At 35.1% G+C, this 23,214-nt stretch overlaps 1 protein-coding gene across 1 annotated transcript in view; it reads right to left on the minus strand.

Moving 5' to 3' along the window:
* The window catches only part of MCPH1 (microcephalin 1), a 306,661-nt gene that overhangs the window by 206,806 nt on the left and 76,641 nt on the right, over positions 1 to 23,214 (minus strand). Inside the window, exons 10-11 of the mRNA XM_044663596.1 lie at positions 13,955 to 13,992; positions 10,724 to 10,886 (exon numbers count right to left, since the gene is read on the minus strand). Of these exons, the coding sequence (XP_044519531.1) occupies positions 10,724 to 10,886; positions 13,955 to 13,992 (201 nt within the window). The remainder of the gene's footprint in view (positions 1 to 10,723; positions 10,887 to 13,954; positions 13,993 to 23,214) is intronic.

Below are 23,214 nucleotides of genomic sequence, written 5' to 3' on the forward strand. Positions count from 1 at the left end.
ATATATATATATATATATATATATTTTGACATTTCATCATATAAAGTTTATCACCGTACCCTCTAAGTACCCTGATGATGATAGGAATACAAATCATTTGAACTTATTAGGTCTCTTAAAAAAGTTTTCCCCCCCTTTCTTAATTCCCTTTTGGTGATTCTCTTGAATTCTATGTTTGGGCATCACATTTTCTGTTTAAGTTAGGTCTTTTCTTTAGGAATGCTTGGAAGTATTCTATTTTATTAAATGACCATACTTTCCCCTGTAAGAATACAATCAATTTTTCTGGGTAGTTGATTCTTGGTTGGAGACTCAGTTTCCTTGCTTTCCAGAATATCATATTCTATGCCTTTCAGTCCTTCAGTGTGGATGTAGCCAGGTCCTGTGTTATCCTAACTGTGGTTTCATGATATATGAATAGTTTCTTCTTAGCAACTTATAGTATCTTTCCCTTGGTATGGTAGTTCTTAAGTTTGACTCTAACATTCTTGGGCTTTGTCAATTGGGGATTAAATGCAGGAGGTGCATCTGTGGATTCTTTCAATCTCCAATTTTCCCTCTTGTTCAAGAATATTGGGGCAATTTTCTTGGATAATTTCATGTAGAATTATGTCCAGATTTTTTCTTTTGTCATAATTTTCCAATAGTCCAAAAATTCTTAAATTACCTCTTCTAGATCTATTTTCTAGGTCTGTAGATTTATCAAAGAAGTGTTTCATATTTTTCTCAATTTTTTCATTCTTTTGATTTTGTTTCATTTGCTTCTAGTTATTGGATTCTAATTTTTAAAGACTGAATTTCATTCCTGGCTTTTTGGTCATTCTTCTCCTTCTGGTCTGTTTTTCTTTATAGGTAATCTTTCACTTTTCTTTGCCTCAATTTCAAGCTGGTCAATTCTGCCTTTCAAGACACCATTTTCTTGTTTTAGTTTATGTGTGACTCTGTTTCTAGATGACTTATTTTGCTTTTTAACTTCTTTTCCCAATTGTCTTCAACTTCTCTTAATTGTTTTTTGTATTGTGTTTTGAGTTCCTCCAAAGCCTGAGTACAATTTGCTGGGCTTTCTGCATTTTTGCTTGGTATTCCATTTGCTCTTTGTTTATTACCTGAATAGAAGCTGTCAATTGTAATTTCTTTTGTCTTTTTCTGTTGTTTACTCATATGTTTTCCTTCTTTGCCCCCTGTCATTGCTACTTGCTTATCTTGCTACTCTGATTATTTGCTGAATCTATGGGTTTGGGCTATTCTGTCCTGAAGAGCCTTCTTCTCTGCTCTGCTGATTGACTAGATTAGGTGATGGAGTATTAATGAGCCCTGAAGTCAGATCTTCCCTAGCTGGCAGCATTAGTTGAAATGTGTAGGTGAAGGTGTGGAGGTTAAAGGGAATTATGCTTCCTGCCCTGTTATCAAGGTATTATCAAATCAGTATTCTTAAGAATATAGTTAACTTGGTTCTTCTCAGAATATTTTCTCAAATCTCCTCAGAAATATGAGTTAACTATTTTTGTCCATGGAATAAGATTTAACACTGTTCCATTCTTATCAAGAACAAAAGTCAGTTAAATTCACTCAGTTCCCTTAAGAAATTCTTCTTCAAAAGGGGAAAGGATCTACTTATACAAAAATATTTATAGCTTCTCTTCTTATTTTGGCAAAAAACAAATCGTGGTATGTGATGGTGATGTAATATTATTGTGTTGTAAGAAATGATGAACAGGATGATTTCAGGAGACTATATGATCTATGATGAAAAATCTATATGAACTGATGCAGAATGAAATAAGCAGAACAGGATAATGTTGTACATAGTAATAGCAATATTGTGGAATGATCAAATGTGATAGACTTAGCTACTCTCAGCAATACAATGATCCAGGGACAATTCTGAGGGATTTACAACAAAGAATGCTATTTACCTGCAGTGAAAGAACTGTTGGAATTGGACTGCAGATGAACACATATGATTTTTCACTTGATTATTTGGGTTTTTACTTTGGGGTTTTGGTTTCATATGATTATTCACTTATAAAAATAAAAATTATGGAAATATATCTTCATAATAACACATATCGAATGGCTTGCCAGCTCCAGAAGGGGGAGGGAAGAAAGGGAGGGAGACAATTTGAATCATATAACTTTGGAAAACTTATGTGGAAATTTATTACATGTAATTGGTAAAAAAATAAATTACCACAAAAAAAGAAAGAAATTCTCCTCAGTATATCACCTCTTCAATATGTCTTCTCCACAGGCAAGTCAAATAAGATAACACCATTAAAAAGTCTTTGTAAATCTTATATATTATATACATGTTTTAACAAAAATATTTCTGCTTATGGTTTTTTATTTATTTATCTCCCACAGTCTCTTTTGCCATCACAGTTAACTGTCCTCATATTGTATCAGAAATGAGAATATTTTTATTAGTTCTCTTTTAGGGTCTCAAAAACATTCTTTGCCATGACACTTAATGGTCTCCCTGTTTTGAAGAGTTTCTTCTTTCTGTCTTAAAAGCACAGTTAAAAGTATCTGAAATCTCTCTATGGGAAGGCTTATTAAATCTGAGGATACACATAGAAAATGGAAACAAGAGTAATTAATGGAGAGAGAGATAAAAGAACAAGAAGATATTATAAAAACTTTGTCAGGATTATGAAAATTCAGAATGAAATGAAAGAAGCATAAAAGTGAAAAGCAATAAAACAAGGTTGCTGCTTTTTAAAGCTATAGTGGAGGCAAAAAGAGGTTTACAAAAGGGGGGAAATGACTTAAAAAGGCAGAATTATTAAATTCTTATGTTGCTTATGTTTTCTTTGTCAAGAATGATGAATTTGAACTGGGAAAGATAGACAAAAGAATGAATATCAGGTACCTGAAACATGAGATAATAAGGAAATAGATCACCTAGGTGTTCTTGCTGCAACTTAGTCTTACACAATTTTCCATAATACTAAAAAGTAAAGGGACTTGCTCAGGGCCACATCCAGGATATGTCAGAGACAAAGTTGGAACCCAAGTCCTACTAGTTTTGAGACCAACTCTTTTAAACATTCTGCTATGCTTTCTTTTCTTTCTTTTTTTTTTTTTTAACTCTTATCTTCTGTCTTAGCATCAATTCTAAGACAAAAGAGAAGCAAAGGCTAGGCAGTCAGGGTTAAGTGACTTCTCTAGGGTCACACAGCTAGGAAATGTCTGAGACCAGATCTGAACCTACATATCTCTGACTCCAGGCCTGGGTTTTTATCCATTGGTACCTGGCTACTTCTATGCTCTCTCTTCTACAAAAGAAGTATGAGGTAATTTTGGAGCAAAGACTATCAGCTGAGCTGGGGAGGTGTAGCTCAAGAATGTTTTCATATATAAGATACCACTTGAGTTATAAAGAAAAATAGAATTTCCAAGAGGACAGTGGCATGGAAAATAATGAAGAAGGACAATTTAACTAGATTAATACAATGTGTGAGAGAACATGTGACTAAATATCCATGCAGAGTATATTGATGTTATTATATTTTCTCCTAACATACTTCTAAATACTTGGTCTTGTAGAAACATTTAGGCCTTGTTTTTTTTTACTTTTGTGACTCAAAATATGTTTTCCTATCCCAATTTTACTATTGACTATGGTTTGTTATATCATTTTTATTATGAGAGACCTCTGATTCTCACAGAAAAAAGTAATGCATCTAGGATAAGACAGAAAACAGATGAATATGAAAAAGGTTTTATATCAAATTTCTCTGGTAAGAGTTTTGTATCTCAGATATAGAAAAACAATCAAAGGATATGTGTAAGAGAAGAAGCCATTCCCTAATGTATAAGTGGTCATAAGATATGAATAAACAGTTTTCAAAAGAATTATAAAGTTAATATCTCAAGAAAGAGTATTCAATATCACAAATAGCATAAGAAATGCAGATCAAGGCAACCCTGAAATTTCACCTTATCACAAACAAATTATCAAATATTAATAAAGATGGGAATACTCGGTGTTCAAGGGATCAACGGAAGATAGGCACACTTAATGTGTTGCTGCTGGAGCTGTGAACCAATTTTTTTTTTTAAACCCTTGTACTTCGGTGTATTGTCTCATAGGTGGAAGATTGGTAAGGGTGGGCAATGGGGGTCAAGTGACTTGCCCAGGGTCACACAGCTGGGAAGTGGCTGAGGCCGGGTTTGAACCTAGGACCTCCTGTCTCTAGGCCTGACTCTCACTCCACTGAGCTACCCAGCTGCCCCTGTGAACCATTTTTGAAGGCACTTTAGAATTATCCAAATATAGTGACTAAAATCCACATATAAGATTTTATACTTATCTCCACTAATTTTCATTTTATTACTTTCAGTCCAATCTGTAGCCTGTCAATATCTTTTAAAAAAAATCTTTACCTTCTATATTAGAATAAATATTGTGTATTGGTTCCAAAGCAGAAGAGCGGTAAGGACTAGGCAAGGGGGGTTAAATGACTTGCCCAGGATCACACTGCTAGGAAGTGGTGAGGCTCAATATTTTTTTGTATTTTGATTGTCATCCAGAGTTAGCCATCCCCTTCATATTTGTGCCATCTGCACACCTAGTAAGGATGTATCTATACCTATATCCAGACTAATGATGATAATATTTTTATTTAAAAAATTTTTTTCAATTACATGCAGAAATAATTTTTGACAATTGTTTTCTGATTTTTTTTATTCAGATTCTCTCTCTCCTTCACTCCAGGCAGTAAATAGTATGATTTAGATTATACCAGTGCTTTCAGGCAATACATATTTCCATATTGCTCATGCCATGAACAGAAAGCACATATTAAACATATAATTAAAAACTCATGAAGAAATAAAGTGGGAAATGGTTTGCCTTGACCTGCAATCAAACTCCAATAGTTCCTTCTTTGGCTGTGGAAAGCATTTTTCATTGTGTGTCCCTTATAGATGTCTTAGAAATTTGCTTTGCTGATAATGGTTTAGTCCTTCTGTTAATATTCTGATTTTACAGTTGAGAAAACTAAGGCAAACAGAGGTTAAGTGTCTGGCCAAAGGTCACATAGCTCACAAGATTCTGAGGACTGATTTGAACTTGGGTTATCTAGACTCCAGGCCCAGTACTCTATCCACTGTGTATCCAACTGCCTCTAAAGGAACATGATAGACAGGTTTCAGAGTTATTTGAGGAGCACAGACAACCTCCAATTCCCTTAATGGTGAGGAGGTAATATATAAGACTAAAAAGGTAAGTAGAGGGAAGACTGTAAGGAGTTTTACATACCTACCAAAGAAGTTTATATTTGATTCTGGAATAGGAAGCCATTGGAAGAACGGCAGGAGGAGAACCCTAGTCAGCACTCTACTTTAGGAAAATCAAATTGGTAGTAGTGAGGAAGACAGATTGTATAAAAAGGAGAGACTTACAGCAAGGAGACCACTCAGAAAGCTCTTGTAAAAGAACAGGCAAGAAGTGAGATGAGCCTAACTTATGAAGTTGTGGAGATATAGAAAACAATAACTATTTAGCAACTGATAGGAAATGAAGGGCATGGGGAATAAGGATTCAAGGATAACAACCAAGATTGTCAGTCTACATTGTTGGCAAGATGGTAGCTCCATAGACAAAATTAGGAAAGTTCAAAATAGGGGTAGGTTTGGTGAGAAATATAACGATATCAGTTTTAAACATATGGAGTTTGAAATACTTACAGGACATCTAGTTTTAAATGTCCAAAAAGTTTTATGGACTGCAATTCAGGGAAAGTATGAAGGGGAATTTTTATTCCCTTTGTCTATTTTAAGTTAATCAAGAACTTAAAGTACCCCTACTTAAATTTAGTAAGACACTAACAGAGAGTTCATGAGGCCACAAGCACTGCCTCCCCCTCTCACTCAGGCAAATTGAAAGCCCATGATTGATTCCTGAGATGTGACAAGGAGAGCTGATGGGTGGAGAAAATTGTATATAAGCAGGAGCCTGAGAGAGATTCAGGAATTACTCTTCATTCTTGGATTTTGGTGGGATTCTTGGCAGTCTTGGCCTCGTGTGTGCTGAAGGTTTTTGGTGGTTTTCAGCATCTTTTGGCTCTTTGGATTTTGGATTCCTGATCCAGACTTTGGATTCTGGTGAGGATTCGACTCCCTGCATTCTAGACTTAGGCTGAAAAGGGATGCTTACTCAGGTGAGACTCTTGCCTTCTTGGTGTGAAGGACTGCCCTTTGTGGCTCAGCCTCTTTGGCCTCAGTTTTTGGTTGTTGGAAAGCCTGACTGGAGACACTCTTGTGGACTGGTGAGATTCTCATTCGGGTCTGGAGGCACTAGGATTAAGTGCCAAAAATCTATGTAAAATATACCTATAATATTCCCCATAACCACCAGTTTAGTTAAGTTACAAAGGGAAAACTAAGGTTAGTCTCTCACATGAAAGAAACATAGTATCTTTCACAAACTAACAGATGACAAATTTCTTACTAGAAATATGGACACCAAAATATTCAATAGAATCAACCAATTAACTATGCTGAAATCAGACCATTATTACTGATAAAATTATTGTACCCAATTTGATTCATAAAAGCTTAAGGCCTATGTTTTAATAAATAATGCCATACCAGATTCATAAATTTAAAATTATAGTATGCAGTAAAAAGTTCTCAAAATAAGCAGACTTAATAGAAAAAGTCAAAACCAGCTGGGAAGGGGATGAAGGATGAAGTATGTCTCATTGTCATTATCTTATCTACTACTGGAATTTCCCAAAGATACTTTCAATGAGTATACAGAAGATGAGCTTAAACATTGCCAACCCTATTTAAAATTTTATTGACCTATTGAGAGTTTGTCAGACATTAATCATAAATAGATATAAGATAGTAACTTATCCTAGAATCATCTGAATATAATAATAGAACAAGAAAAAATAGAAATAATATCACAAAATCATCAAACAACATAACAACAAAAAAATCCTAAAAATGGCTAAATCCAGTGCATTTGCTTACAAAAATGGAGGAGTTTATGATAGTGACCCAGGGTCAGCTCACTACTATCAGAAACTGAAGAAAACATTCCTAAGAACCTTAGACTTATTGGTCAGTGAAGAGTTTTCAAGAAAATTGTAGAAACTGCAACAGAACACTGTAGGTTGAAAAAACACTAGCAACTATCAAATATCTAGAAAGACAAGGTCAAGCAGCCAGTCTAATATACCAGAATCTCAATTTTCTACTTTTTTTTTTTTTTTGGCATCTAGGTACTGTTGTGAATGGAATCTTGGTCTTAAGAGTCAGGAAGATCCAAGTTCAAATTCTATCACTTCTTTAAGAAGACTGTTCTGATCTCTCATAATGATAGTGCCTTCTAGAGAGAAAATTATCTCCTAAAACTTATTCTGTCTAGAACTCCTTTATACATAATTATTTGCATATTGTCTCCCCTAGAAAACTGAGCTACCTGAGATAAAGGATGGTCTTTGGCATTTCTTTGTACCCCCAGTGCTTAGCATGGTATCTAGCACAGAATAGGTATTTAATAAATGCTTACTATCTCAAATACTAGTTATATAATCCTGTGCAATTTATTTAAACCCTTTCAGCCTCAATTGTAAAATGGGAATAATAATAGCTAGCACCTACTTCATGTGATTGTTGTAAGGATCAAATGAGATAACATATGTACAGTGCTTTGAAAATTTTTAAGTGTTTTATAAATGCTAACTACTCTTCACAAACATGAAGACAACATAACCTTGTATTTAAAAATACAAACCTCAAGATATTCATGAAAACTCAACAAGTAAACTATGAACAAGTAATAGCATAGATAAAAACCAGTCAATAATCACCCTGAAATATCATTAGCCCACACAAATTTAAGAAAAAACATTTTTTCATGGATGTTGCCATAATGAACACTATTGATGTTATTATCTTGAAGATACTTTCAGTAAGACTATAGAAGAGAAGCCTGTGTCCCAATGCTTCCATTCAATTATAGAAATAAATTTTTTCTCTCTGTAAAATAATTTACTGAACATTAAAAATAAAAGAATAATAGTAGGTTAAAGACTTGTTTCTATCTGAGCCCCATGAAACACAAGATATAGAAATAATAAAAATGATAATAATTATATATATTCACATAATATATATAATCACTTTATAGTTTTCAAAGTGTTTTCGCATAAAGACTCATTATTCCTATATTAACCTTCTTTCAAGACAATTAACACTGTGATTGTTGTTCCTGGAAGGCTGATAGTTGACAATGGACTATATGAGAATATAATACTGAGACACCAACAAATCTAAAGACATCCAAAATAAAATTTCAGTTATGGGGTTCTGTGTCTAATAGAGTATATTTCTTGCCTTGTATAATAACGGATTAACCCTAATAACCCACAAATGCAGTTATTTCTCATTCTTGTTAGTTAAGTCTCATTCTTGAAGAATGCTAGTCAAATGAGAGTTATTTCAATAAATAGTTAAAATAAATTAGTTTATTCTAGAGTTAAATTCTAGAGTTAAAATAAATTAATTTATATAAAAATGGATTTAAAACATTTCTATACAGAGCCACAATATGTTGGAGTTAGAGAAACTCCCTCAGGAGAACATCTACTCTAACTCACAATTGAAGCCAATAACCAATTAGTATTTTAACTGAAACTAAAACTGAACTGGCACTCAAAAATGGGCTTGAAATTACAACTGTTATGAGCTTTCTACTCCTAACCACTGATGCCACATACTTGCTACAGTAATAAGGCTATATAAACAGCTCAATAGCTAGATTATTACAAGAAAAAAATATCTTCACCTAGGATATTTCAAAAACTACTGAAATTTGTTTGTAGAGAATTGTTCTATTGATTTAAACCTACTTTTGCCAAATATATTTCATTCCTTGAAAAAGAAGTTTTATAAATGCCAAATCTAAGTTGTCAAAAAAATGTATATACAAAGCAAAATTAGAATAGTAGGTTTCTGTAGTCATGAAAAACTGCTCCAAATCATTACTGATGAGAGAAATGCAAATTAAAACAACTCTGAGTTACCACCTTATACAAAGCATATTGGCTAAAATGACAGAAAAGGAAAATGATGAATGTTAGAGAAGATGTGGGAAAATTGGGACACTAATGCTCTGTTGGTAGAATTGTCCACTGATCCAACCATTCTGAAGAGCAATTTGGAACCATGCCTGAAGGCACATAAATTGTGCACACCCTTTTGATTCAGCAATATCCTTACTAGGTATGTATCATATAGACGTTTTTTAAAAGAAAAAAGACTTCTTTATACAAAAATATTTATAGAAGCTCTTTTTGTGGTGGCAAAGAATTAGAAACTACAGGAATGCCCATCAATTTGGGAATGATAGAACAAACTGTGGTATGATGAAATACTATTGTGCTCTATAAAATGAGCAGGAGGATTTCAGAAAAACCTGGAGAGAACTTTATAAACTGGTGCAGAGTGAAGTGAGCAGAACCAGAAGAACATTATACATAGCAATAGCAATATGTATGATGAATAACAGTGGATGACTTGCCATCCTCAGCAATAAAAAAAATCCAAGACAATCTCAAAGGACTTATACTGAAAAATTCTTCTAAATTTCCATTCTTCTGTAGGTACCAATGCTAGTATCTGTGAACTGTCTGGTTGTTATATAAATCACAAGTGTACTTTCCAAGGCAAGGATTCAATGTCTACCTCCAGAAAAAGAACTGATAGAGTCTAAAGGCAGATTGGAGTAGACCATTCTTCACTTTATTGTCTTCATAGTTTTCTTTAAGGTGTCTTCTTTCACAACATAATGAATATGGAAATACGTTTTATATTATAGAACATGTGTAACAGAAATCAAATTGCTTATCTTTGCCAAGAGAAAGAGATGGAGAGAATGCAGAATTCAAAATGTTAGAAAACAAACATCAAAAATTATTTTTTGTAAGTGGGACAAAATAATCATCATCAAGGGAAAAATTAAATTTAAAAAAGATATAGCAGGCAAAATAAATTTTATAAATGTTGAAAACGATATATGAGAAAACACACTGAATGCACAGATTTGATGGAATATATATAATGTATAGCTATGTATGTGATAAAACATATCCAAATGGGATTAAATGAACATGTTTCATCTTAAACAAATCCACCTGTAAAAACAATCATGGAATTCTTGCTGCTTTTTAAACACTCACTAACAGTCTAGTTAGTGATGACCATGTAAGTCATATCATTTCTAATTCAAACATGGAAGATCAATCATTCAGTTGAAGGAACATTCATCCTAAATCTGTTCTAGCCTTTTGGTCATTGGCTGAGCAAATATCATTATGAAGGCTATTTATGTCACTTTTCTCTACTTTTAACCTCTACTCTCACCACATTCTTAACCTTTTGAGTTGAAAACTAGCCAAAAAAAAAAAAAAAAGACAACCTATTAAAAGTGTAATTTTGGGGCAGCTGGGTAGCTCAGTGGAGTGAGAGTCAAGCCTAGAGACAGGAAGTCCTAGGTTCAAACCCGACCTCAGCCACTTCCCAGCTGTGTGACCCTGGGCAGGTCACTTGACCCCCATTGCCCACCCTTACCAATCTTCCACCTATGAGACAATACACCGAAAAGTACAAGGGTTTAAAAAAAAAGTGTAATTTTAAGGCAGAATGGTATATTAACTGTCCATTTTAAAATGAGCAGATTAACAAATGCCAATATATTACTTACCCATTCATAAGAAACAATCCAGCAGCCACGGGCAATTCCCAACAGTACATTTAGAGTTCTTCGAGGCTCCCCAGCAACTACATGGGTTGTAGATTCACACACTTCACATGAAAAAGAAAAGTCCTTCAATTTGTCTACCACCTGCTTGATGATATTCTGTTTCCTATAACAAAACAAAACAAAAAAAAAAACCCCGGATATTTAAAAACATAACTTAAGTCAAATAACTCCCACACAAGTACCTACACACAACTAACCTGAATAAAATGAAAGCTAAAGTTAAATTATATTCCTATTCTCAATCTTCAAATTTTGGACCAGACTTTTTGATTTCATTTGTTCATGGAATTTTGGATGGGGAAGTTCCCTTTACCAATGCAGTCTGGTGCTTGCTCTACAACTTAAGTGTTCTGGAGCTGCTTGGGGTACTGGGAGTTTAAATGATTTGCCTATACTTGAATTCAGCTCTCTGTCCATTATACCATGTTGTTTCATGTTCAATTTTTCACTTCTTCCAAGTTGGTGATTTCCCCCCCAATTTTTGAAATCCCTGGAAAGGTTAGAAAGAACATGGGACTATGTAAGGAGTAAGAAAGGAAGAAACAGATTGACAATTTCTTCTCTTAGAGTCAAGAAAATTGAGGCCCAGGAAAGTAGCATGACTTATCCAAGGCCAGTTAATTAATGGCATAGGTGAAACTATAACTGGCTCTCACCATAGTGCCTTTTCCACTATTTTCAACTGTCCCTTAGGCTATATGAGATTTTTTATGGATAGGATATTATTTTTACAGACTCCATCAATTTCAGTATTATTTCAAACTCTTGCAACATCCTGTAGCCAGAACATCTTTACCTTTATATTATTTTAGGATCACAGAACCACAGATTAGTAAGAGACTTCAGAAACCAGATAGCTCAATCCTCTAAATTTAGAGAGGAGGAAACTGAGTCACCTGAGGTAACATAGGTAGTTCAGTGTCAAAGAAAATTTGAACACAGGGATTCTTAACCTACAGTCCCTTATGAGGATTGTGGAGAAATTTCAAGTGAGCCCATCAATTTAGACGGAAAAAAATAATCTATATTTTTTATCAACTTTTGGTTTCCCTGTTAATTCTAAATATTTTATTTTATGGATTTAAAAATATCATTCTGAGAAGAGAACAGTCTAAGAAGCTATCCATAGCTTGTGACAGGTGGTCCATGGAAGCTCTGCCCCATAGCTAATGTTTAGAATCCTTTTTATCCTTCCTATAATAGGAAGTACTTCCCTTATCAAGCACTTTATAGCTCATTCCATCTTCAATTCACTGAAGAGAATCATGGAATATTGGTGCTCTTGGAGCCAATATAATCTAATTACTCATTTTACAAAGAAGAGATCAGAGATCCTCAGAAGGGAAGTAGCTTTAGCAAGGTCACACAGCCTGGACAGACAGACCTTGAACTTGAGACCTAGGTATTTACATTCTGATTTTAAAGTTCCTTTTCATGGAAAGAACTGCAAATCCGTATCACTATAATTAACTATGTAATCCTCTTTAAGGTCCTCAGTTTTTTCATCTATATCATGCATGAATTGGTCTAGACCAGTGATGGGCAAACTTTTTTAAAGAGGGGGCCAAAGGAAAGGAAATGTTCATCTGTCAGTCCGTTTCTAAGGCAACTCTTTTGAAGTTTCATTGTATTGTATCCTACTCATTGTATTCGTCAGATTAGGAATAATGTCATGCAACTGGATAGAACATTTCCGGGGGCCCACATCTGGCCTGCTGGCATAGTTTGCCCATCACTGGTCTAGATGGTCTTTTAGGTCCTTGCCTCTTCTTCTTCTATTCTAATTTCCATGCTCCATAGGCACCATCGCTAGTATCTATGAACTGTCTGGTTATTATATGAATCACAAGTGTCTTTCCAAGGCAAGGAAGCAACATGTTACAATGAAAAAAAAACATTGGCTTTAGGGTCAGAGAAGCTAATTTGAACAAGCCTATATCATTGAAACTTAGTGAATGAACTCTGGTACTTCCTAGGGCTTTAGTTTCCTCATATGTTCATTGAATTTAGACTAGATAGCCTCTGAGACCCCTTCATGCTCTGATTTTGTGATCCTGTGATACTCTTACACACATGATTGGAACTAAGTATCTATCTTTTAACTTTTATCCAAAAGCAAATGGAGGGAAGGGACAGAGGAAGAATTATGAAGAAAATAGTGAAATAAAACAATGTCTGAAATTTTCAAGAAGTTTTATTTATAAGCATGGGATTTCATGAGTAGATAAGGGTTACATTTTTGCTTGTGCAAAAATGTGTCATTTAAAGAAAATTATACTCACATTCAAAATCAAATTATTTCAACATTATTTCACTTAGAATATATTGAACTCATTTAGTGATACATATGGAGAAAATTATAGGAATTAAAAAAACATTCATCATGAATAGGGTGTTTCAAGTATTGGCCCCTTTATTTCATGCTGTGAAACAAAAACAAACATCTTGCTAAAAAGTGTTTTAAATATACATATCCTTCCCCTCCACCACGCCCCAATTTGGATTTTCATACAAATGTCACTACAATTTGATGAATGTCTCAAACCTGAAAGAGATCTGTGGGGGTGAAAAATCATATAATCCCTTGCTCCTCCCTTCCCTAAAAACAGAGTTTTAAAAACTGCAACCAAGTATAACACAGAATATGGAACCATATTTGTGTTGGACGTTCTTTCCCGTGTAAGTGTTTAAGAAGGATGATAAGAGGATGCCAGAAAATTAACTCTTCCACAAATATTCAGGGACAACTGCCTCCAATGATTCACCACAGAGGAAATGGTGTCCCACTGAATTAAAGGGACTATTTCTTTAAGAGCTTGAAAAATGCATGTAGAGCCTAGGGTAGTCTCTAACATTCTTTACAAAGCAATTATACTTTCCATGGTGTGGAAAAGAAGCCAAGCTCTTAGCTTGTGATTAATTTGTGGGCATAAGGAACAGCAAAGTATTGTACAAGTGCTCCTCTTACTTCCCATATGACCCAAGTAATATTCTCACTTTTATAGTTGGCACAGAGTAACAGGGGCAACCATTTAAATCTTTACACAAGTTGCATTCCTTGGGTGGACTATAAATAAATTTCATTCAGTTCAGCATGTGAAAGTAAATGCCATTTATGTTCAGCTAACATTTTGCACAGAATAGGAAGTTATCAAAATAACTAGTACTTACTCAGAGGGCATGCTTGTCATGACTAATGTTCTTGTTGGCTAGAAATTTCAAAAGAGAAGGAACAAAAAAAGAAAAGGTCAAAAATATGAAAATCATTTTTCCCACAGAAACTTAACTATAGTAGTTTCTATCAAAATTATAGCACTAAGAAAGATTGGAAGAATGAAGGACTGGTTCAGTGGTACAATAAAAGGTCTTCATATTCCTGTAAGAGAAAATCCATGTAATTGTGGCAAATCTTGAACAAGTCAAAATTTGAGGCCTCAATCAGGCAAAACCAACATTAAAAATAATAATCATGTATATAGTATTATATGGCTTATGAACGATTTTATATATTATCACATTTGAACTTCATACAATCATATGAAATAGATGCTGTTATCCTCATTTTCCAGTTAAGGAAACTGAGTCAGACAGCAGTTAACTGACTTATCCAGGATGATATAACCAGTAAGCGTCAGAGGCTGGATCTGAACTCAGATCTTTCTAGCTTCCAGTCTAGCAATCTATTTACTATGCCACTAAATACTTACTATGTGCCAGATACTGTGCTAGGTACTTGGGATATAAAAAAAAATGGTCTCTGACCTCAAGGAAGTTATACATTACTGTAGGGAAACAACATGTACATATATAAATATTTACTCCATGAAAAATAAAACTAAGCCTGAGGAAGTTTAGGAGACAGTCACTTTTCCTCAACCAGCTAGCTACACTAATATCACATATGCCAATATATGCTAATGCTCCTTTAGGGTTCCCTCTTCCCTGGGTGAGACTACATTTGCAGGATTGAGAATTACTTTTTCAGAGATATGTAGTTTAGTGTTTCTTTTATTCCTCCTAAATCAGATCTCATTCTATTACACGGATTAAGTTTTCATCAGAACTTTGATTCCCTATGGAACACTTTGCAAGGAAATATCAGCACATTTGGTGTTGAAGCATTTCCAGGTATGTGAACAATAGAAGCCATGGTCTTCACAAAATATGCAGGAGAAGAGTGATTGGGATCATTACTGTAGTGATAGAGAAATTGAAGAACTTACTCAGTGGAACAACAAGGTAGAAGAGGATCCAGAAAGATTCCTTATTTAGTATTTTATTCCTGTGGACATCTCACTCTGCAATGTCATAAGAATACCCTAGTCTAGAAAATTTTGAGGAAGATGTTACTTTTTCTTTCAGATTTCTTGTGGAACACTGACTGTGAATGACTACTTCTAGACTTCTCTGTCTGGTCTTCTATCTATTAATATCTTGAAAGGAAATAGGGCTATGAATAGGGCCCCCATTGTGGTGTTTGGGTGGAGGAAAGGGCAGTTAGTTCCAAGTCAATGAGAAACTCAAGTAAGAGAGTACATCACATCACAGAAAGAAATGGGGGAATTGTTTTCATAGGGAAACTTAAAACCCAAGATGGGAAAAAGAATAGTAAGGAAAAATATACACAAGGCAGGAACACAACTGGGGGAAAAAAAGAGAATATTGCACTTCCTACAGCTGTCTGATAAAGAATCTAGTTGACTAGGGGTTCATTTAGACATTCTGGCTACACAGCCATAACATGAATACCTCCTGCAGCTGCATAGTTAAGATTACTAAGAAGGGTTACATATATTAAGGCTAACAGGGCAACAGCTACACATTTGCAGTCATGCCCAATAGACTCTCTTCAGAGACAGAGAGAAATACACTGGACATGTAAAAAGGCCACATTTGAAAAAGGCTTATCTGTAATGTAAATGTCAAATTACCTCTACATTGAGCCAAACAGAATTAATCAAAGCAATGAGTCAGCTGAATGTCCTTTTGAGATACTTAGATTTTGAGAAGTCATATGAAATAATGAATGAAGGCACTATGTAACTTTAAAGCACTATATAAATGTCAGATTTTATTACTATGATGATGATGATGATTAGGCCAAACTTCCTTCTATTTGGAAAAGGTTTGTTTAATCTGCTTATCTTGCCCAAGTCAATGAAATCAAGAGTTCTGAATAGTCCTATCTATAAAGTCAGACATGGATTCTAACATGCTTAGTATATTCAAAGAATAATGAAGCAGAAACACTAACGTTAACTACAAGCTGCATATTCATGCTGTCTAATGTTCTCTTTGAACACACAAAAATATTTTACTTAATATATTTCCTACTCTTCATTTCCCACCATCTGCATTGCTTTGTTTCAACTCCACAAACATCATGCTTCTCCCACTCTACCCCCTACCTCACCTCTACCCTTGCCAGGATAAGCTCATCATGAAAAAACTGATCACCTTGCAAGTTGCTTCAGCTTTGGTACTCACACTTCATCAGTATCCTCAGTTTCATTTGCCTCTCTGATTAGAGGGCTAGAAGACAGATCAAAAATCTCCTCTTAAAGTCTCCCTTCAAAGAGAACCCAGTAATACGAGATATTCCTCAGTTGACAAATGGTCAAAGGATATGAACAAGTAATTTTCAGACGAAGATTCAGATGAATCAAAGCTATCAATAATCTCGTAAAAAAATGTTCCAAATCACTCTTGATTAGAGAAATGCAAATGAAAACAACTCTGAGATATCACCTCACACTTATCAGACTGGCCAATATAATAGTAAAGGAAAGTGATAAAAGTTGAAAGTGATAAAAATTGTGGCAAAATTGGGACCTTAATGCATTGTTGGTGGAGTTGTGAACTGATCCAAGAGAGCAATTTGGAACTATAGCTAAAGGACTCTAAAATTGTGCATATACTTTGATCCTGTAATATCACTACTAGGTCTGCATCCCAAAGAAATTTTAAAAATGGGAAAGGATATAACAGTCCTTTTCATGGTGGCAAAGAGTTGGAAATTAAGGGAATGCTCATCAATTGGAGAATGGCTGAACACACTGGTATCTAATGGTGATGGAATACTATTGTGCTGTAAGAAATGATGAACAAGATGATTTCAGAAAAAGCTGGAAAGACCTATGTGAACAGGACTTAAACCTCAAGCAGGACAAGAGGTTGGTCTTCCAGACATTGGGAGTAACCATATAATGTTTAAAGTAGCAGTATAGCACATATGTACTTTTCTCCACATGGCTCTACCTAGCTCATTTAATTACTTTACCATCCTTCTTATTTACAGATAAATAAAGATCTTGTCGCTACCCTGTCTCAGTCTGGGGGAAGAAGTCAGTTTATAGCTTCTGTCTAAGATCAAACTGAGCTTTCAAATCAAAAGGTTTGTTTTGGGTGCCAAAATGGGGTACAAATTAATATTAACTTTCCACAACAAAAAGGAGCAAGACACAGAACAGGTCATATAAGATTGATTGTTACCAATACTTAAGACTTCTATAAACAAAATTCTGGGGGAGCTCTTGGGTATCAGAGATTACTTTCAGCTGGGGAGAATTAGGAAAATCTTATTAAAAGAGAAGGCATTTAATATAAACCTTGAAGAATGGGTAGAATTTCAGCAGGTAGAATTAGAGATTAAAGAATCCTAGGAAGGTGCATAAATGAGGTACAATACTGGGAGTACTGTATTGAAACCTGTATTTTAGTAAGATTTATTTGTCAATAATATGGAGAATAGATTGATGGGAGAAGTAGAGGCAAGAATACACTGTTCATTTTAATGATCCCAGCAAGAGCTAGATTAGGAGGAAGCAGTAGGAATGGAAAGGGTGGGACTGATATCAACCTGAATAGAGAACAGATGAAATTTGATCAAGATTTGGTGAATTACTACAGATAAAGAGAAAGTAATTAAAGAAGAAGACTTCTAAATTTAAGAATAGAAGAATAATGATGCCATTAAAAAAAGCATGAGAGACATGAGGAAAAACTGGTCTTGTCTGGAATATGATGATATAATTTTCATATTCAATTTGACATTACAGCAGTACATCTATACAGGATATTTCAGCAGAAATATGAGTCTGGAGAGGAGGATAGAACTAATGCTTCATCAATATCTTTATACTTAGCTTATTGGAGAATTACAGAATCTTCCATTTTATTTTCATTTTTCAGACTTTCTTCCAGGAAATATAATAATTATTTTTCATATTTGAACTGTAAATATGCTCCAAGAATCCTATTCTTTGAGAATACCTAAATATAATAGGATAAATGTACAGAATACTATTGGAGAACAAAAGTTGATTTTACTCATCTCAAATATTGAAACAAAATGGTTTCAGTTTTATTGACTCTGTCCATGTAATACTTTTTTATAGCACTTTTCTCCCTCATTTATAAAACCCTTGGGGCCAATTCTTTCTAAACCTCTGTTCTTTTCAACACTTGGCCAGTAGTACCAGAACACTAAGCCAATGCATTGTACTATCTTATTTCTTGGACAGAGATGAACTTATTTTGGCCAAGGGGGTTGGGTTAGGGGATTGGGAATTGTTTGTCTGTAATTTTTTCAGCTTTCTAAAATTGGGATTCTCTTGTTTAATATTGGCAAATTCAGGCATTCATTTTGAAGAGATGCCCAACTGAAATAAATTATGACAGGCATAAACATCTTGGTAGAAAAAAAATTATTTTTTATTGTGTGGGTTTTTTGTTTTCTTTTTTTGTTTCTATTATATCTCTTCTTCCTCCTCTCCTTCAACCAATGAAAGTGGCCAACCTTGGTCAGTCAGCCAAACAAGGATGTACATTTATTTGTAGGTACTCTGAATTTCTGAGAGACTTCACTACTTCCTACAAGTGTCCCTCCTGGCAAGAACTTTGCTTTGCTCACTTTGAAATGGAGCAAGATAAATCTTTTAGGCCAAGTACCCTTTATGTTTTTGAAGAGGAACTAATTTTTATTTTTCCAAAGACATGGACCTCCATGGCTTCCATACTAGGTTTTAAAGTGACTGACTCTTGCAATGCATTTGCTCCTGGTACAGTGAAAGGGATTTGATTTGACCAGTTCCTGTTACCTGATTAGTCACTGTATGTGAAAGCTGATTCTTCCTCCTCACCTATTCTCAGTCTTTTCCTATAGACTTTTTTTTTTTAAATTTTAAACCCTTAACTTCTGTGCATTGACTCATAGGTGGAAGAGTGATAAGGGTAGGCAATGGGGGTCAAGTGACTTGCCCAGGGTCACACAGCTGGGAAGTGTCTGAGGCCGGATTTGAACCTAGGACCTCCTGTCTCTAAGCCTGGCTCTCAATCCACTGAGCTACCCAGCTGCCCCTCCTATAGACTTTTAAACCATTTATTATTGGGATTTCTTCTAGCCTTCTTTTGTATTGCTTTTGTCCCATGGAAACATCTTCAAATTGTTCAATTTGTAGACCCAAAAAGCTTAATACAGGACAGAGTAGAGATGCTGTTTGTTGTTAGTAGAATATGGGTATAGATATATGAAATTTAAAACTTAATAATTAGTATCCTGAAATTTAAGACATTTTCAGATGAGTTCATTGTATGTCTAGATAGTAGAACACAAAATTATGTTGAAGCCCTTCTCTATTATTAGAGAAAAGTAAATTTTTGAGGAGAAGTAAGTTGGCAGAAAAGTTTGGGGAACTTAATATGGTCCAAGGTGTCCTTGGAAAAAGTGATGCATTTCCTTTTTAAAATTATTTGTTTTTAACATTTTCTTTTAAAATAATTTGAAAAAAAAAGAATAAAAAGAACTATTAAACTACCAGAAAGCAAAGATAAAAAACAATAGATTTCATATTGCAAGAAATCACAAAGAAAACTCCCCTTATATCTTAGAATCAGAGAGAAAAATAGAAATTCAAATCCTGCTTCTGACATGTACTGGATGAGGGACCCTAAGTAAGTCACTTAAAATCTTAGTTGCCCCAGGAAACTGTCTAAAATGGGGTGTGGTTGCCAATTCACATTGAAAGAGGGAACTTCTTCACTAGAAGTTCTCTATGTTGATAAAATCATAGGTTCTGTTGAAATAATAACTGATATGGATATGGTACTTTAAGGTTTACAGTGTGCTTTGTACTTCGTTTTATTTGAGCTATGCAACAATCTTGTAAGATAGCTATTATATGTATTAAAATATTCATTTCGCAGATGAAGCAACTGGCTTAGAGTGGTTAAGTGACTTGCAATGAGGTTATGTCACATGTCCACACAGTACACACATTTTTCAAGTAAGATTAGAATCTAGGTCTTTCCAGATTGCATTATATACCTTCTCAACTATAATCAATAGGAGTGGAGTAAGATTTGGGCTCAATTTAGAGAAAAATCCCCTAATAATCAGAGCTGATCAAAAATGGACTAAATTGTTTCAGGCAGTAGTGAGTTCTGATTTAAAAGTGATCTTCAAGCATGAACTCAATGACTATCTGTCATGGCTCTTGTAAATGTTAAGGATTCAGATTTCACTCAAGAACACACTGAGATGATTCTTCATATTAAAAACTGTAGGATTCTAAAGTACCAGCATAACAATATCTCACCTTTATAATAGGCTTTTTACATCTTGCAGAATAAGTCTAAAAGGTGCCTTTACCTTCATTTTAGAGATGAGGAAATGAATTCATTGAGTTTAAAGTATTTTGGTCAGTCACAGGGCTGGGAAATGAAAGATGGAACTTCAACACAGATTTCCTGACTGAGTCTAGTGGAAAATGTTTAACAAAAGAAAAAAATATATAATGCCACATAGATAATGTTAATCTTCATTAAATATGGCTTTCTAAGTTACTGTACTGTATATGGGTGTGCTTCTATTTGATTTAGACACCACTGATCTAGTCCAACCCCCTCATTGTATACCTGAGGTAAGTGTGGCCCAGGAGAGGTTACTTAATTTGTCTAAGGTCACAGGGAGGAAGTAGTACAGTCTGACTGTGTGCTGAATACTCAAGTCTGTGAGTTACCTATATAAAGATGTTAATTAAAGCCATGGTTGTTGGTAAGGTCACCAAAAGACTATGTAGAGAAAAGAAAAGAGGGTCCAGGTCAGGCTCGACAGGTCCAAACCCATTAAAGAACTTAAGACATGTTGACGGTAAGAGTTAATAATAGTCTGTTACTGGATCTAGGGTTACTAGAATAAAGTGGAGGCTCTTGGAAATATTTATTGGGGACATGCATTAAAACTACAAGTTGTTAAATAATCACACTCAATATCACTTACAATGAAAATATCCACTATGTCTATTGTAGCCCACACCCTCATCACCTGACACCCAGATTATTGAAAAATCCACCTATCTCTTCTCCCATCCATCTATACACAAGCACCAAAGTAACAATGTCAGTCTTTTAATTGAAAAGATTTCATTGGCTCCTGAGTACGTAGAGAAAAAAGTTTCCAAATCTTCCAGGCTCACATGCTATTCAAAGTGCTCAATAATCTGACTCCCATTTAATTTTCCAAAGATATCACCTGATATTCTTGCTTTCAAACATACTGCTCCAACCAAACTGACTTAAATTTATTGTACCTCCATAGGGTTCAGGGTCATTGCCTACATAACCAACCAACATCTCTTGCTTCTTCCCTCCTCCTTCTTCACTGCTTTGAACCTTTCTCTTCCTTCAAACACAACTCAAGCCTAATTCCCCTTCACCATGAAATATTCCAGGCAAGTGATCTCTCCTTCTTTTTAATTCAGTAGCACTTACTACCAGTATCATTGATTTTGTCCATCATCATATGCTACTTCAGATTGTCAATTATCTTTCTATCTCTGTACCTTCCCAAACAAAATTAAGGGAAAGGATCATATGGTATAGCTTTGTATCACCCATAGTATGATAAAAATAGTATCTAGTCAATTACTGTTTGCTTATTGATTTTATTATTTTATTTGAAAATGAATAATTTATTAGAATTCCAGGAAACACTATGAGTAGCAGGAGTGTTGGAGCTATAGGATGGAGGTGGGGGTGGGTTAGTGAGTGGGTGATGGTGCCTGGGCAGGGGAGAGGGGAAAGTGCCATTATGTAAGCCTTTTTTTATCCACATACTGGAGGGGAGAAGTGGGAGGACATCTATGAGCAGTCTCTCCCCTCAAGTCGCTTGCTCTGGGAGAGAGGAGGGGTGGGCATATATGGATGATGTTGGTAGGGATGCCTTGCAGTTCTTCCTGCTACAAACCTAGCCTGTGATACCTCTCAGGTGGTTGTAGAGGAACTGCATATAGGTGAAGAAAAACTTGGGGTCTAGCTTCTTGTGCATGATCATCACATCCTCCATATCCACTAAGGGCATGTAGTCCACCAGCACCTTTGGGTGGGTCTGTCTCTCAGCTGGGGGGGGGGGAGAATTTAGGATTTTCTGGTTTTTACTAGCCTCTTCTGAACCAGGCCAGGCAGTGGGAAAACCCTGGATATATGTGTAAGTGAACTTCCAGTCTGGTTTTCTCATCCTCATCATGTTCTTTATGTCTAGCAACTAGGGGTAGTCGGAGTTGGGGGGAGGCTGGGGAGCCACCTCTGCTAACAAAAAGGTCATTAAGGGTTTGTTGACCTCAAAACTGGTTCTGGGGGCTTAGTTGTAATCAAAGGCCTTGGGGGACAAAGTTGTGAACCAGAGTGCCAAAGGCACATTGACTGATATTAAAAATCAATATGACTCAAGAAATATTTTATGCAACAAAATTCTAGTATAATAAAAGAATACAGATGATCACTTGAACTTAGAACTCTATTATTATGTGATCTGCAGCACTAAAAACAAAAAGGTGAAAAAGGTTTAAGCTAAATCATTTTATCACAAATCCCCAAGAATATCAAAAGTTAAGTCAGCTAGCCACCTTTGTCATGCTTATATTAGGAAGTGAAAGGACAGAAAGAATGCCAACTAAATCTATAAATATCAATAGGTATTCATAGAAACTGCAACATTTGGGGGAATAGAATTTGATGACTAGCATATCAAAACCACAAAAATATAAGGCCTCTTGTTTGTTTATTTTTAAACTCTTACCTTCTGTCTTAATATCAATTCTAAAACAGAAGAGCAGTAAGAGCTAGGATCACACAGCTAGGAAGTGTATGAGTCCAAATTTGAATCCATGCTCTCCTAACTCCAGACCTGACACTTTACCCACTATGCTATCTAGCTGCTCCTAATTGCAAAGCCTTTAGTAAGAGAGATTGGCTATACTTAAGTATGTGGCTCACAAGGAGACCAGAAGAGATACATCTCTAGTCTTTCCTCCCTTAACACTTCTCCAAAGGAGACTTTAATTCCTACTGAGAGAGGAAACAGGTGGTTGTGACTAGAGGCTGGACCCTTTGCTCTCCTCAGAGAGAGGGAGTAGCAGGCTAGAATTATATCT

The sequence above is a fragment of the Gracilinanus agilis genome, chromosome 2 (assembly GCF_016433145.1).
Source record: "Gracilinanus agilis isolate LMUSP501 chromosome 2, AgileGrace, whole genome shotgun sequence".
NCBI lineage: Eukaryota > Metazoa > Chordata > Mammalia > Didelphimorphia > Didelphidae > Gracilinanus > Gracilinanus agilis.